Below are 16330 nucleotides of genomic sequence, written 5' to 3' on the forward strand. Positions count from 1 at the left end.
GAATCTGAATCTCCATAAAAGATCAAAATGTTCCATCTACATGAATATACTGAAACATGGTCTTAAAACAAAGTGATTTCAATGTGCAGTAAATTTATGCTTTCCAAAGAGCATAAACTTTTCTTCATCCTTATGCTACACAACCCCTCAGTTTCAGTATCCAGCAAGTAAATCAAATGTATGTATTTCCTAAGCTTGATATCAAGCAAAATAATAAATAGAACAATAAATTATTCAATTAAGGGCTATTTCTTTGTTGACTCTTTTAGAGTGCAATGAATTGGCTTAGAGAAATAGGGCACAATATACTAATCTTCATTTTACTGACATGTTGTTATGTACTAGAAAAAACAATTATGCTTCTCTTATTTTTAAAAAAGGAGACTTTTAGAAAAATACTGTTAATCTTGGTAAGATCAAGAGTGGGAGTGGGAGAAAGACTATGGGTAAGAAAACACGGCCTATCTGGATACAGATATTATGGGTCAAAATATAAATTAGGAAGAAATCATTAATCACGTTTTTCTCAAATACTATACATTATTTCAGATGCTGAGCACATAACTCTTTTTTTCCTAGAAAATAATTCTATAGTACAGTGGAAAATGATGGTTCTTGGTACCATAATCCAATGCTCTATGTCATCTTTCACCTCAGACTACTGTTTTGGTTCTAAGTCATAAATTTCCAAAAACTTTAAGTAATCTACTAAATTCAGATGTCAAACTCCCAGCTTATCTGGCCCTGCTACTTTCAGAGGGAGCCACAATTTTCTCCATGTGATTTCCCAGAAGTCACACCGAGCAACGGAGTGAGGAAAGATAGATTGGGTTCAAATTCGGTCTCTTATGCTTACTAATTGTGTGACCTTAGGCAAGTCACTTATTTCTGTGAATGCCATTGTTCTCTTATATAAAATAGGGATAAGACTGGGTATAGAACTACTCCAGAGAGTTATTGAAAAGATCAAATGAGATTATGTAAAAAAAACAAAAACAAAAACAAAAAAAGATCCTTCAAGTATTATGTGAAAGTCAGCTATTTTTTATGTTGTTTTTGTTTCGTTTTGTTTTAGGGGGAAGGCAATGGGGTAAAGGAGTTTGCCCAGGGTCACACAGCTAGTAAGTAACCCAAGCTGGGATTTGAATTCAGGCCCTCCTCACTCCAAGGCTGGTGCTCTATGCACAGTAGCACCTAGCTGCCCCCAAAGTCAATTATTATTATTAAATAAGCAACACTCCAGACAGCAGGTGTTTACTAGGCAGAAAAGAATTTCATACTTTTTAGAGTATCAAGGGATTAACTGTAGGTGCAGCCAGATGCTTACTGCTGGCTATGATGTATACAGGGAATGGCAAATAGTATCTATTCCTGTTTCTTCCCCACATGCCCCAAATGTACCTCACTCTAGTCCTTTAACTTCTAGGCTTGGAGTTCTAAGCTGCTGGACATACTAATGCACCGCTGGTCCTGACAAAGATACTAGTGGAGAAGTATGGCTGAAATAGCCACCTTGTTTTAACCCTGTCATTGTTTTTTTAAAAAAAAACTATTTAGTCCTCAAACAGAAACTTTAACGGAGAAGAAAACACAAGTGTAAATACTGCCTTTCAATCACTTAAAAATCCTTTTGTTGCCTCTTCCAGTATCATTCCACAAACATACTCATAGACCCTGGAGAGGTTACAGAAGCACACAATCCCAGAAATGGAAACCACAGAAGAAGCCATCTAGTTGAATTCATGACGCTAGGTAAGAATCCCCACTACCACATACCTGGTGAGACTTTTCTTTAAGGCTTCCAGTAAGAGTGAACTTACTACTTTCATAAGTTCATATTACTGCTGTAAGTTTCACAAGACAGCTAGATGGTACCATCGTGGATAGAGTGCTGGACCTGGAGTCAGGAAGACTCATCTTCCTGAGTTCAAATCTGGCCTCAGATATTTAGTAGCTATGTGATCCTGGGTAAATCACTTAACCCTATTTGCCTCAGTTTCCTCATCTGTAAATGGAGCTGGAGAAGGAAATGCAAACCACTCTGATATCTCTACCAAGAAAACCCCAAATTGAGTCACCAAGATTCTGACATGACTGAGAAACAACTGAACAACATCACCACCTTTGGTAATCTCCTTTGGATATTCTCCAGCTTATGGGTTATGTCCTTTTAAAAGTCTGACACTGGAATAAATCCAACATTCTAGATGCGGTCCGAACAAGTCAGAGTATCATGGGATTATTACTTTGTTGATGCTGGAATACTATGTCTTTTTTTAATACAACCTAAAATTGCTTTAGCTTGTCTGTCTGGCTGTTATTTTCACACTACTGACACATATGGAGTTTGCTGTACACTAGCCTCCCCAGATTTTATTCAGATAAACTACCGCCTAGCCACATTTTTCTACCATCATGTCTTCATTAAATTTTTTTTAACTCAGATAAGATATTACAAATCTCCCCACTAAAATTCTTCTTTTTGGATTTAATCTCTCAATCAACAAACATTTATTAAGTGCCTACTATGTGCCAGAAACTCTGCTAAGTTCTAGGGATACAGAGAAAGGCAAAAAGAATCCCATGCCCCTCCCTTCACCCCTGCCTCTCCTGTAGAGGGAAAGGTGATAGGAGATTGAGGGATGAGGAAGGTTCTCCTGAAGGTTTCATTTGGGTAGATGTCAACCTTAGTTTGCCTCAGTTTCCTTAACTGTAAAGTGAGGGTAATAAGAGCACCTATTTGCAAGGTTTCTGTGAAGATCAAAGATAATACTTCTTAAGCACTTAGTTCATAGTAGTCTCTATATAAATGCTTATTCTCTTCACCACCACCCCTCTCTTTAGGAGATGAAGGTGAGAAGGCATGCAAGATAGCCAAGTCACAGGTATGGAAATGAGAGAAGCCTGTATCACCTTATCATAGTGTGTTCATCCTTTGTTGCCAAAGAAGACCATGCCATCCGAGAAATAATGACATGACTTGCACTTGACTTTGCTTTGAGTGAGGGAGGACTGTGCAGGTCACCAGCCTCATTTCTCCTCCAGAGCCATCTGAATCCAGTGACCAGATATTCATCAGGATGAAAATCCCAGGAAATACCCAGGATGAGGTAATTGGGGTTAAGTGACTTGCCCAAGGTCACACAGCTAGTGAGTGTCAAGGTCTGAGGTGAGATTTGAACTCAGGTCCTCCTGACTCCTGCACTGGTGCTCTATCCAATGCACCACCTAGCTGCCCAACCTTATCATAGAGGGAATAAATAAAGTGTGAGAAGACAGGAAAGGCAGGATCCTAGATTTAGGGACAAAAGAGACCTTAGACACCACTGAATCCAACCTCTCCATTTTACAAATGAGTAAACTGAGGCAATAGGGTTAAGTGATTTGTCTAGTATCACACAGCTAGTGAATGTCTAAGGCAGGATTTGAACCCAGATTTGAAATCAATTAGGTGGGACAGTAGATGGAGTGACAGGTCTGGAGTCAGGAAGACATCTTCCTGAGTTCAAATCTGGCTTCAATACTTAGTAGCTATGTGACCCTGGGCAAGTCATTTTACCTCTTTGTCTCAACTTCCTCATTTGTAAAATGAACTGGAGAAAGAAACAGCAAACCACTCCAGTATCTTAGTTAAAAAAAATGGCAAATGGGATCAAGAAGAGTTGGACATGACTGAAACTAATGAACAGTAGCAAAAACCTATAGGCTTTCAAATCCAGAGCCCCTATCCACTATACCCTGCTGCGCCTCTTTAGAAACAAGTTAGGTTATGAAGAGCCTTAAATGCCAAAGAGAGGGTTTTATATTTGATTATGGAGGTAACAGGAAGCCACTGGAGTTTACCAGACTGGGGAAGGGGAGAGAGATGTGATTAGACTAGATCTACACTCGAGGTAAATCATTTTGGTGGTTTTACAGAGTATGGGGTGGAGGAAGAGACTTGAAGCAGCAAAAACAATTAGGAGGTTACTGTAATTGGGAGTATATTATATCCTACTGTAATTAGGAGATTATTGCAGTCATCCATCTATGATTATGGGCAAGACACTCGATTGCTCTGGGCCTCAGTTTCCTGATAAAATAAGAGGGGTTGGACTAGATGATCTCTAAGGTGACTCTGAGTTCTAAATCTTATGATCCTGATGGAATAATTCAAGGGAGAATGCAAAGGGAGAGAAACATTATGTTCAAACTTAAAGACCACTGAAAAGCCAACTGAGAAGCTGCCATGATAGCCACAACATTCAAATATTCAAAGTGCGGGTTTTTAACTGGACAAGTGGATAATAATACAGAGAGAGAGAGAGAGAAAGAGAGAGAGAGAGAGAGAGAGAGAGAGAGAGAAACAGAAGAGAGAAAACAAATGAATCATTTAAAAAGAAAAGGAAGGAAAGGGAAAAAGGAAAAGAAAAGGGCAAGAAAAAAAGGAAAGGAAAGGGGAAGGGAAAGAGAAGGGAAGAATAAGGAAGTTTAGAAGGGGACAAAGTCAAACAGGGCAGCATTGGAACTGCCAAATTAAATTTGAATTCTAGGAAAAAGTGATAAATTACTGGAGAAAAATAAATTGTTCATAAGAGTTCGTAGTCCATATACAATCCTCATTTTTGTTTTCCTTTGTATATTGAAATATTCATGATAGTTGGCATTTTTAAGTTCATGATACAATATTTAAAAAATAAGAAAATGGGTTCTCATGTAGCAAGCTGATGTGTTTGATTTCACAAAAATAGAAGTATACTGGCTTCAGTATTCTGTGTAATTAAAGAATTTTAGTAACAAGAGGTATAATTAATAGAAACCAAGAAATAATTCATTTCCTCCAAAATGAACTTTCCATAAAACCTTATAAATACCAAATAAGTACATTTTTAAAAGTTAAAATTTTACATAAAGTTAAAATTTCACATAAAGGATTATTATGTTTATACATTGTTTCCTATTGTTTTGTACAAATAGTTATACTGAAAGGAAGAGACTTTATTTAATAAATTTTTCTCAACTAATGAATTTTATTTAGCAGAGCAAAAATTTAAGCAATTTATGAATAAACCTGTACATCATATTTTTCTTCTGACTAGTTCAGTAGCTGTGACAAGAGAAGTCAGTCTACCCAAGCAATACAGAGTAAACTTTTTATTCACCGGTTCATATGAGAACTTGAAAATTCCTCTAGTTATTTGATTTAAAGAAATCTTAGACAAAATGAAAAATAAGACTCTTTCTGAAGATGGATTAATGTAAAACAGTAAATGAACTTTGCCAGACCTGAGTACATCTTACATTTGAGAACTTTAGTCCAAATATTCACTGATTAAACTGAAAGAGTACAATGTCATATTTATTTATATAATGAACAAAACACCATTATTTCTCTACAGTTCAGAAATGGAAAGGTCCTATTTTCCCTGGTTAATTTCATACTATACAACAGCACATGACCCACAATCAAGAGGCTATAACAAAGTCTGGTAAGATGCCATTTTTTTAAAGACTGAAATAAAGTCAGCAAAATTAGGGTAAAGTTTTATAGCTAACAAAGTATAGCAATAATAACATATTTGCGCAACACAGAATCTAATCTGATCCTCAAAACCAACTGACAGAGCTAAGCAATACAACTACTGCTATTCCAATTTTACAGATAGGAAAACTGAGGCTCAGAAAGTCACACAGCCAGCAAATGACAAAATCAGACATTAACTCATCTTTTGTTTCCAGATCCTGTGTCCTTTCAATTCCATCATATGTTGCCTTTCCAGATGGTAGTGTTATTTTTTCTTTAAGATAAAATTATCTTAAGGAGGTAGTTTATAAAAAGGATTGAAAATTATGAATATATAGATACTACAAAGAGAGAATTGGATAGACTTCATGATCCTAATGGTCAATATGGTTCTCAAGAAGCGTCTTAATGGAGGTGGGGCACCTTATTAAACATAATATAGAAGTGAAAAAGTACAGGGTTTGAATACTGTTATTATTGTTATTTTCCTCACTAGTCTACCTCTTTAAAATACCACTTAATATAGTAATAAAAATACTCAAATATCTCTGGGAGTTCATCAATGTGGACGTTCCCTCCAATAACAAAGATTACAGCTCATTCAGACTTGCCTATCATATGCAATTCTCATCCATATTGTCCCATAAGTTTCCCATGAGACAAAGGACAAAAAAAAAATAGAACTAAGACTTGTCAGTCCTATCTTATAGCCCTGTAAGGTGGGGAATAGTAATAATAGTTCACAATTATTTACTAATTTAAGATTTTCAAAATGCTTTCCATACATGACTTCATTCAATTCTTATAACATGTATTCTACAGGATGACTACTGGACTTTACAGACCAAGAAATTAAGGCTTAGAGGGGTTAAGTGACTTGCCCACATATATAGAGGCAGAATTTGAACCCAAGACTCCATATGCACTATACTCCTCCTGTTTCTAACATAGTACACAAATGCAGGTAAGAATCCAACTTAGAATAGAAACTCTGGTGCTAGGAAGGTGCTCTAAAAGTCATCTAGTCTGTTTTCCCATCCAATAAGAAATATTACTTTCCAGTGGTGGAGCGTGAGTGGAATCATCTAACCTTTGGGAAGAGAAGATTCTTGTAGGGAGAGGCATGGTGCCACGATTTCACTCAGGAGTCTCCCCCTGCCAGGAGCAGCAGAGGATAGTGCTCTCCAACAAAGGGTTCATTGACAGAGATGGGATTCAAAGTTCAGAATCACCCTCTGGTACTCAGGATGTCATTCTCTCCCCAACAGGGAGCCACTCACCACCTGCATGCCTCCAGGAGGATCGAGAAAAGACAGAAATCAAGGAAACTAGCCAATAAGTAATAGTAGAGGGACTGACCATCTAGTTCTGGTCCAACCCCCTCATTTTATAGATGAAACAGAGAGAGTTCTTGACCTTCCAGTTCAAGATTCTACTAATTACACAGAGAATATTAACAGATATTATCAAAGATACATATATATATATATCTTTATATATATAACAGAATATTATCAAAGATGCTGAGTGCTCCAAACAATGCACTGGTACAAAATGCTAACATCTGCTAAACAGTCTAAATTAGAGGTTCATAACTTTTGTACTTCACTTTTGGCAGTCTCCTGAAGCCTATGGATCTCCTTTAAACCAATATATAGTATTGCAAAGGAAACAAATTATATTGCAATACAATTCTCTATGTATCTAAAGCTAAAGGACCCCAATTTAAGAACTCTAAAGTCTTACAGAAGTACCCACTTGCTGAAGACCTGTGTCTCAGCTGATTGAGTACTAATTTTAGGCAGGTCTATTTCAAGTAAATCTGAGAGATGAAAATCTAGATTTGCAAACCAGATAAACTAGGGGATGTTCTTTCTCTCTACAAAAGATATCAAAACTGAAATGCACTTAAAATACATTTGATTTTCAAAAAGTAATTATTATTCATTCAGCTATTATGTAAAGTAAGGTATACATGTAATCACATCTTTGATTCTATTGAATAAATATTCTGTGCAACATGCTCTTCTAAGTATTCTCTTGAAAGGTAGCATCTTGAAAGATGGTTACTGCCATTAACCAGAAGGATAAGGAAGCTCTTGGGAACCCCACATTTGTAGCTATACTACCTCTTTCCTTATTGCTTCAAAATTAACTCCATGCTCCCATATCTTCCCAAGAAGAGGAAATAGAGAAGTCAATATGGCCTATAGGTGCTATCCAATATTATCAGCTAAAATAATAATTATAACAAGTGACATTTATATAACTTAGCAGTATTATAGATGATGACATCTAGCATTTGTATAGTGTTTTAAGGCTTTCAAAGTGCTTCACAAATATAATCTCATTCTATATGCACACCAACTGTAAGAGAGAGGTGCCATCTTTATCCATTTACAGATAGTGAAACTGAGGCAGATGGAGGTGAAGTGACTTGCCAGGAGCATATTATTAATAAGTGCCTGAGGATGGATTTTAAATCTGGTCTTCATGACTCCAGGGCCAGCACTCTAAGGACGGCAGAACACTACTAAAAGTATTGTTATAGCTATTTCATAAGGGATGGAGCCAAAGGTCAGCACCATGAAAGACAAAAACCCAAAGAGAGGAGTGGGGGAGGGGCCAGAGAGGAGCAGGAGTTCTGTTTTCCCCAGGCTTCTATACTGCAGGACCTGGAGCAATAGCTGGTTAAATTGTGGAGTACATCTAGCTAGCCAAAATGTTTTAGGGGAGTCAGAAAAAGCAAATGGAGATAGGGTGGCATCAATTGTTGTCTGGGGAACAGAGACCCAGGAGTCAGGACCTGAACATGTATGATGTTACGTGTGTGCTTCTGTTTGGACTTTTTGAGGAGAATGGTTTCAAGAGAATAACTGTCATCTTTCCCTGGGAAGAGTCATAACTCAGGTAGGGGCATCCAGAGCTTTGGGACAGGGTACCAACATGAGGATAGAGAGGAGAAGGGGATGAGAGGTACAGGGAGTGAAATACTATTCTGCACAGGCCTGTTAAACATCTGCAATTGGGGCAGAGCTAGGAATAACAAGATTGGCTGGGCTCGGTTCAGGGCATATGGCATCTCTGGGACTCTCTTGCCCCAAGAATATGTCTGTGCCAGTCCTAGGACCTTCATTTGCCAGGAGGTCAGTCACCTTGGCATTAGACCTCAGTAAAATTGGCCTGTTCTAGGTCACATAGCTAGTAAGTAGCAGGCTTGAAAGATTCCTAATTCTCAGCCCCACAGTCTTTCTACTGCCCCATCCCAACCCACCCTCCTTTTTCATTCAAATACCTGAACTAGAAAAACCTTATGCATCAGGAAGTGTCAGTTCTTTAGGAAAAAAGTTGTCATTTCCTTTCTGGGTCCCAAGTAAAAGACATTGAAAGAGAAAGTTTTCAGCCTCCATTTGGAAGGCAGTATACAGAATGAGAGCGCGGCAGGACCAAAGTAACCTGCCTAACAGTAATAACCGTGCAACCAATTTGTTAGAGCAAGGTGGAAATTCATTAAAGTTCATCTAAAAGTTGGTTGTTTGGAATTTAGAAAACATTGATTTTTCATAGGAACAGTGTTCTAAATGGTGTCTAGGTTTTCAGGCCAGTCCACAAAAGCTTATGTTATGGGTCTAAATACCCACAAGGTACCGATGCTCTTATAGGACCATAAAATGTTAGAGCTGGGATAGAAGCTAACTGTCCTTTGTAACAGTGTTTCTATAGGAAAGTGCCAGGAGTAGACATGCACCTGCTACAAATAAGGATGTAGGATTGGGGACTTGGTCTGCTTTGAATCTTTCCCCTTTTGAGTGGGGAATCAGGTCAATTCATTCATAAAGAACTGACTGTACTACTATGTATATGACATTTTTACAATCTGTTTAGATGAGAAAGATATTCCCTAAGTAAATTTATTCCCTAATTTCCCTGAAAATTCCCTAAATAAACAAAATAAAATCCTAATTGTAGTATTTGTGTGTAAGTATACACACACATACACACACACTGTATATGTATATATGTGTATGTATATACATATGACAGCTATGACTGATATAGTGATATCATTCTCATTCAAATAGCTGGGTTGTAAAAAAAAAACCTCATGCATCAGTAGGAATGTCAGTTTTTTATGAAAGTATTTGCCTATTTTTTTCTGGGTCCCAAATAAGCTAAATTGAAAAGGAAGATTTTAAGCCTGCATTTGGAAGCCAGCATATGGAAACAACTAATGCATAAGACTCCGTTTCTTAGAATTTCAGAGCTGGAAAGGACCTTAGAGATTAGCAAATCAATTCTCTCATTTTACAGGTAAGTAAACAGAGGCCCAGAGAAGTTAAATGACTTGCCCACGGTCTCACTGTCATTCCATGGTAAAGCTAGAACTATATCCAGGCTTTTTTATTCTCATATATATGAATTTTGATTTCAGATTCCAAGGCATACAATAAAACCATACATATGTCTTAAAGTTCTCAGGGTCCTTATTGGATGTGGCCTATAGTTATCTCCAATCTAGTTCATATGGATGTTACAAAAATGGAAATAGGAAAATACTTTGACCTCTTTAGAAGCTATTGTAGATCTTAACATACAATAGTACAAACCCAATTAGTCCTCTTCTTAATGTAAAGAATTATCATTATATTAAGCATAGTAAGAGATAGAATATAAATAAGACACAGTTCCTGTCTTCAAGGAGTTTATCATTCATATTAGAATATTAACCAAGCAGTTATCCTAACCTTCTGAGAGGCAGAAAATCTCTGTTGACATAATATAACAGGTGCCAGCTTCTGATAAATTCTGTGTTCCTTAAGGTGGACAACCAGAGTGCAAGAACTCATCTGAGTTAGCCAGGTGACAATTAATTACTTTTATAGTCCTCAATTACTAATTGCATTTAGCTTCTCCATCAAAATATGTATTTAATTATCGTTTCAGCACAGGTTCTTATAAAGACAGACAATGCAGTAGAGAGGAAAAGGCACCGGACCAAGAAGAGTCAGGAGAACTGGGCTCTCTGTTCCCACTGTGTGACCTCAGGTAAATCGCTTAACTTTTTTGAGTCTTAATCTTCTCATGAAGAAAATGAGGAGTTTTGACTAGATTTTTAAAGATCCCTCTTAGGATTAATATTTTATGGGTCTATAATATTTTCATAAGATTTTGAATGTTTTAAATTATTTTAGAGACATTAAAAACCTCTAATTCATTCTTCAAAGGTTAAGTATGAAGAAATGTGCCTTTCCATAGGTTGAAGCTGCTTCTTTTCCAGGCTCTTTCTAACAGTAGTTTGGGCATTTAATTAATGTTGAAAAAAAAAGCATAATAAGAAAGAAAGTTTAATTACTTCAGCAAGATTTTAATCCTCAGATACTCACACCAAAACTTCATCCCTCCCATAAGTAGGCAACACACTTTGACTGTCAACATGCCTAAACAAGTAAACTTCTTTATTAATAAGGAAATTCATCTGCATCAATAGCTTGATTCCTTTTTCGAACCCCTGAGGAAATTTTGGAAGTCATTAGGGTATATTTCTCACTAAAAAGACAAACTATGACACATAAATTTAGGTTCTCTGATGGCATTTTCTATTTTACTTTTAAGTACAACTGCTTTAATTTAACTGAAAAGAACTTCTCAAAACTTAATTTCTTCAAATAAACCTGTTTGCATCCTCTGTAGCCAATACAGCAGGCTAGACATACCTATCACTCAATTCTCAATTTTCTTATACTATATCATGATAATCCCCACTCCCACCATCTTGAGTTAAGAAACTAACAAGTTACTATAGCAGAATAACCTTATCTAAAGCAAAAAAAAAAAAAAAAAATAGCCACTAGCTAGTCAGATAGCTACCCAGCCAGAGGGATGACTTTATTGAAGTCAATGTTGGCAAAGTAACAAAACTGGTTGTTTGTTTTTTTAAACAAATTTCCTCATTAGTCACAGTGAAGAAGCTCACTCAAGTTTTGTCAATTGATCTTTGATTTCACTAAATCTCTTTCTACAACAAAGCAAGTAAATGAAGTATTCCTCCAAAGCAGCACCCAAGCTTTTGTATCTGTGTAAAAATTAAATGTTTCTTTTTAAAAAATCAGACATTATGATTAATCCTCTAGAAATTCAGAGAAAAGTTTCATTAGCAAACATCTTAAACTAATGAGGAGGGAAAGTTCACTTTACAAAATTCAAGGACTCTGAAATAGGAAATGAATATATACTAATGTAAAAAAAAAAATCTGTCCTCTCTTTATAGGGGGATAACATTTATGCTAGTCTAATTGTAAAATAGGACAAAATTACTTTGTTTCCATACTCTAGAAAGTATAAGTAAGGTTTTTTCTTTGTTGTTTTTTCTCTATTCCCTCTTCAATAAAAAAATTCAGAAAGTTTGTTTATTGGTTTACATTTAAATACTTTTTTAGTCTGCTTAATTTTGTGTACTACTCAAAAAACCAAACCAAAACAAACCAAAATATGTGCTTACCTAAAAGCCAGAAAAGAAAATACCCAATATAAATGAACAGTGTCATTATTTGCTGAAACCAGTCTCCTAACTGTACTTCTACCAAGCATTTTCAGCTATGAGACAGAGGTGGCAGCCAATAAAATTATTTTATCTCACTGTATTGGAAGGGATATCAAACATTAAAAAAATCCAGAAACATTCTCCTTTTCTTAAAACATTTGCTTAAATGTCACCACAAAAGTGTATTAGGTGACATAACCAGATTTGGTTTAGCAGCTCAGACAGAAATACTGGGGGGAGGAGCAGGGAAATGTGTCCTGAATTTTAATGATATGTCATCTTACATGGGTAAGTCTTAACATGTCATTTGGGAAGTGACAGCATTACAGCAGTCACTGTTCTAGTGCTTGGCATAGTGCACAAAAGTGATAGCTCACTTCATACAAATCCTGACAGACCTCTTCAAGATGAACCTAAGTTACTGTGGCTACTTTGTATTTATCCTTTTGATGGAGAACAGTAAGGCCTCTTTTATCTTTTGCATAGGACAATATTAAAACTATGTTTTTCTTAATGACCTAGAATTCTCTCAAATACAAAAGTTCTACAAAATAACTTGTTTTACAAATTACCCTGAGAGAATTTAAATTAAGGGTAACTTTTATACAGATATCTTGTGTTATATATACTATGTTGGACTTAATAAGAGGTTTGGCTAAATAAAAATTCCATGAAAATTCTTCAGTTCTAAGGGTAGTTTCCATAATGGGTTTATAGTGACTAAATGAGCAATTTCTGGGAAAATCATAGGCAGGGCTGTTTTGGAACAAACTTAAATTTCACTGTGCGTATCTGCAGCTGACTTCTTAGTCAATTCCACCCCCAAGTAATACCCTCCCCAAAGGTACACTCCCTATTTCATTATTCTTCTAACTAATTTGAACATTTAAGTCATTTACTACCATAACCATATCTGAGGACAACTTTGGCCAGTACTATTGATGAGCTCTTAAAATATTCCTTATTTTCCTTACAGGGAAAACATAATTTGATTTCAAATGCAAATAATAAGACTTTGCCCAGCAAGTCTTCCAAAATGATAAACCAAGCTTAAGCAGCAGGCACTGATGGAGGCATTAAAAACCATTAAGATGACTAAGTTTGTTTGAAAATACACAACACATAAATACACGCAAAATGGACTGGAGGTTAAGATGATAAATCTAATGAACATTTTTTCTTGAATCTCCAATGAACGTTTTTTCTTGAATCTCCAATGAAAGGCACATAGAGAAGAAATAAAGTAACCAAGCATTTCCTAATTGTTTTAGAAATTCACCTCTATAAACAAGGGCTGAGAAGACATTAATGTGAAAGAGATACCTAGTAACAAATGTTCAGCCGTATACTCCAGTTGGAGATAAGAAAGCATACCAATTTCTGACTCAGATTTGAGTGTGTTGGAGGAATTTGGGTCTTATCTCCTCAGGGCAGATTAGGTGATCATCTTTCAAAGTAACCATATCTTTCCAAAAGACATCCAAGTGTACTTTCTGACCATTCCAAAATGCAGTCATTTCAGTATCCCTATAAAACATGTTGGCAGTGTTGCTGAAGTTTTCAGCAAACAATTGATACATTTAATATCAAGTGTATCATGAGATTTAGCCCAGAGGAAAGAGAAAGTCAATGCCAGACAGCAACACTTTCACATGCAAGCCTTTTTTTTATCCCTGCCAAAAAATAATGAGTATTTCTGAAATCTTTATCTTTCAAATGAGATTTACTGAGAGGAAAGACAAAATTTCCTAAACAGGATTTCTTTGATTGGGTAAATTTAAGGTCACCTGCTAGAAACCATACCAAATAATGAAAGTATACATTTAATAAGCACAAATGAAGATTATTATTAGAAAAGAATGAAATCTGATTAATTGACAGATAAAGCAAAGACAGACTGTGCCAGAACTGCATTACTAAGCATTGTTACAGAAGCTTAAAACTTCTGACAGGGCCTATAGCAGAACTACCATTAATAAAGTAATCAAATTTTCTGAGTGTTAAGTTGTTCAAGGACAGGTAGCTAGTCCATCTTCACACCAGACTGCCGCCCTCTCACTCTTCCACTACTATTAAGCCTTAAAGGACTACATTTCACATGGAACCTGAAATGAACTCTGTCAGATGCCAGATTAGGGGAAGGAGAGGGAATAAGTCCTTGCTAGACACATAACAGGATCACAGAGCAGGAAACACTAAACAACCTGTTTCAATCTAGAATCCAAAGCCCTAGAATTTAGTTTCACTCTATGACCCCTATGACTCTATGACTTTTTTCTCTGTAGACCCTCAAACAGGCAAATCTGACGCAGAAAGCACATCTATCCAGATTACAGAACTGAACTTCCTGGCTTTCCTCCAGACAATCTAAAGACTACCAAAATGACCTTAATGAAATCCTGTCTTTCTTCGTAAGGGGGCAAAAGGCGTCCTTCAACTTTTTTTTTCTCTCTGCCAGTCACTGGAAAGGAAATATGCAAACTAAACTGCTGGCAACTAAACAGATCCTCAAAGCCACGGTGCACGCATTGAAAAAAAAATACATAGTAATTAAAAAAAATACTGCAGTATTAATTCAAGGGGACCGCGCTGGGATGTAACTCACCCCCAGTTACAAATCTTCCACCTAAGGCGCAGTCCTCCCTCGAACCAACCCCCTCCCAAGACCCGCAGTGGCCCGGCGCGCCCTGCCCCCACCCTCATCCTTCTAGTTAGAGCAATCTCCAGCAACTTTGGGTTTGGCAACTACTCTACTGCCAAAGCCTGAGGCCGGGACAAGGTGTATGTAGTCTGGGAAGAGGGGGGCAGCAGGAGGAGGAGGAAACTTTAAAAAGTCAACTTTGGAGAACTAGGAAACCCCTGCCCCACCTCCCCAATACCTCTTAGAGCCCTTCCCTTCCCCCCAGCACCCCAGATAGCGAGGTACGGAGGACGCTATGCCCACCGCAGCGGGAAACTTTCCCTGAATTAAAAGTTGATTATGGAAAAGTCCCCCTCTGTTGCCTGCTGCGCGCCCCCGTGCCAGCGGTTCCCTTCCCCCCTCTCAGCGAGGAGCAGGAGCTCCAGGCACCGGATCGACAGGCAGACCGACGGTCGGACGAGATCGCGAGCCTCGAGCCTGGTCCCAGGCCGGGCCGGGCGCAGGGAGGCGGAGGCGGAGATGGAGGCGCGGCAGGCAGGCTAGGTGCCCGGCCCGAACCTGCCCTCCAGGTCCCTCCTCCTTCTCCTCCTCCTCCTCCTCGCCCTGGCGCGCGCGCTCACCTTTCTCTTGCTCCTCGGCTTGCAAGCAGATGGGGATGTTCTTCTTCCAGCCCGGCATGGTGCGCCCTGCTCCCGCCGCTGCTGCTCCTTCTCTCCTCGCCCGCGCTCGCTCCCTTTCCCCCGATCGCGCTCTGCTCTCCTCTCCTCTCTCTGCCTCTGCGGCTGCCTCGTTCCGCTCGTCCTCTTCCTCCACTCCCCCGAGGCTGGCTCAGAGGGGCTGGGGCCAGGAGGCAGCGGCTCCCCGGCACATAGCAGTAGGCGCCGGTGCCTGCCCGGTCCTTCTCCTCGCAGACCCCTTAGGCGGCGGCGGTCACGGGCAGCGGGCAGCGGGCAGGAGGGGCTGCAGCAGCGGCAGCCTTGGGCCGGAAAGGGCTGGGAGGGGGCGGGGGGCTCGCCCGCTTTCCACGAGGCCACTCGGGACCGGGAGAAGGGCGGGGGGGCGGAGGGGCGGAGGGGGCGTGGAGGATTGCAAAGCCCTGGGGGGAGGTAGGTGTGCGCCGGAGGAAGGACCGGGTTTCCTGCTGCTGCTGCTGCGGTTCCTTCTTCCCCTTCCTCCTCCTCCTTTCTGGGCCGCCAGCAGGTGGGACTCGGAACCGGAGTGGCCGCCGCGGCCACCGCGCAGTGTTCAGACGGCAGCCGCTCTGGAGCCAGCGAGCTCCCGGGGCTGCTCTCCCCGGATCCTCCCGCCCGGAGACCGCGAGCGAGTCTGAAGCAGGCGGCGGGCGGGCGAGGGAACGAGGGAGCGAGCGAGCGAGCGAGCGAGCCAGCCAGGGAGGGAGGGAGCGAGTGCGCGCACAGCTACACTCACAGGCTCACACACACACACAAACACGCACGCAGCGGAGAGCAGTTAGCGCCAAGGCGGCCACGGGCGTTCCCTTTCCCAGCAGGTAAAGGCTGGCACCAGGCCTGGAGAGGAAGGGGTCTGGGGAGACAGTGAGAGGGAGGGCTTCATTTTCCTGCTCCCTCCACCCCCCGCAATCCTCCATAAACACCGATTCTTCCCCAAAGCTCCTGGTCCAACA

The 16330-nt window shown here is 39.5% G+C and overlaps 1 protein-coding gene across 2 annotated transcripts in view; it reads right to left on the bottom strand.

The window, feature by feature from the left end:
- The window catches only part of GRIP1 (glutamate receptor interacting protein 1), an 806557-nt gene extending 790884 nt beyond the window's left edge, over positions 1-15673 (bottom strand). For both annotated transcript variants that reach the window (XM_072655295.1, XM_072655297.1), the window contains exon 1: positions 15306-15673. In XM_072655295.1, the coding sequence (XP_072511396.1) occupies positions 15306-15363 (58 nt within the window). In that variant the 5' untranslated portion in view covers positions 15364-15673. The remainder of the gene's footprint in view (positions 1-15305) is intronic.
- Between the last annotated feature and the right edge of the window lie 657 nt (positions 15674-16330).

The sequence above is a fragment of the Notamacropus eugenii genome, chromosome 3 (assembly GCF_028372415.1).
Source record: "Notamacropus eugenii isolate mMacEug1 chromosome 3, mMacEug1.pri_v2, whole genome shotgun sequence".
Taxonomy (NCBI): domain Eukaryota; kingdom Metazoa; phylum Chordata; class Mammalia; order Diprotodontia; family Macropodidae; genus Notamacropus; species Notamacropus eugenii.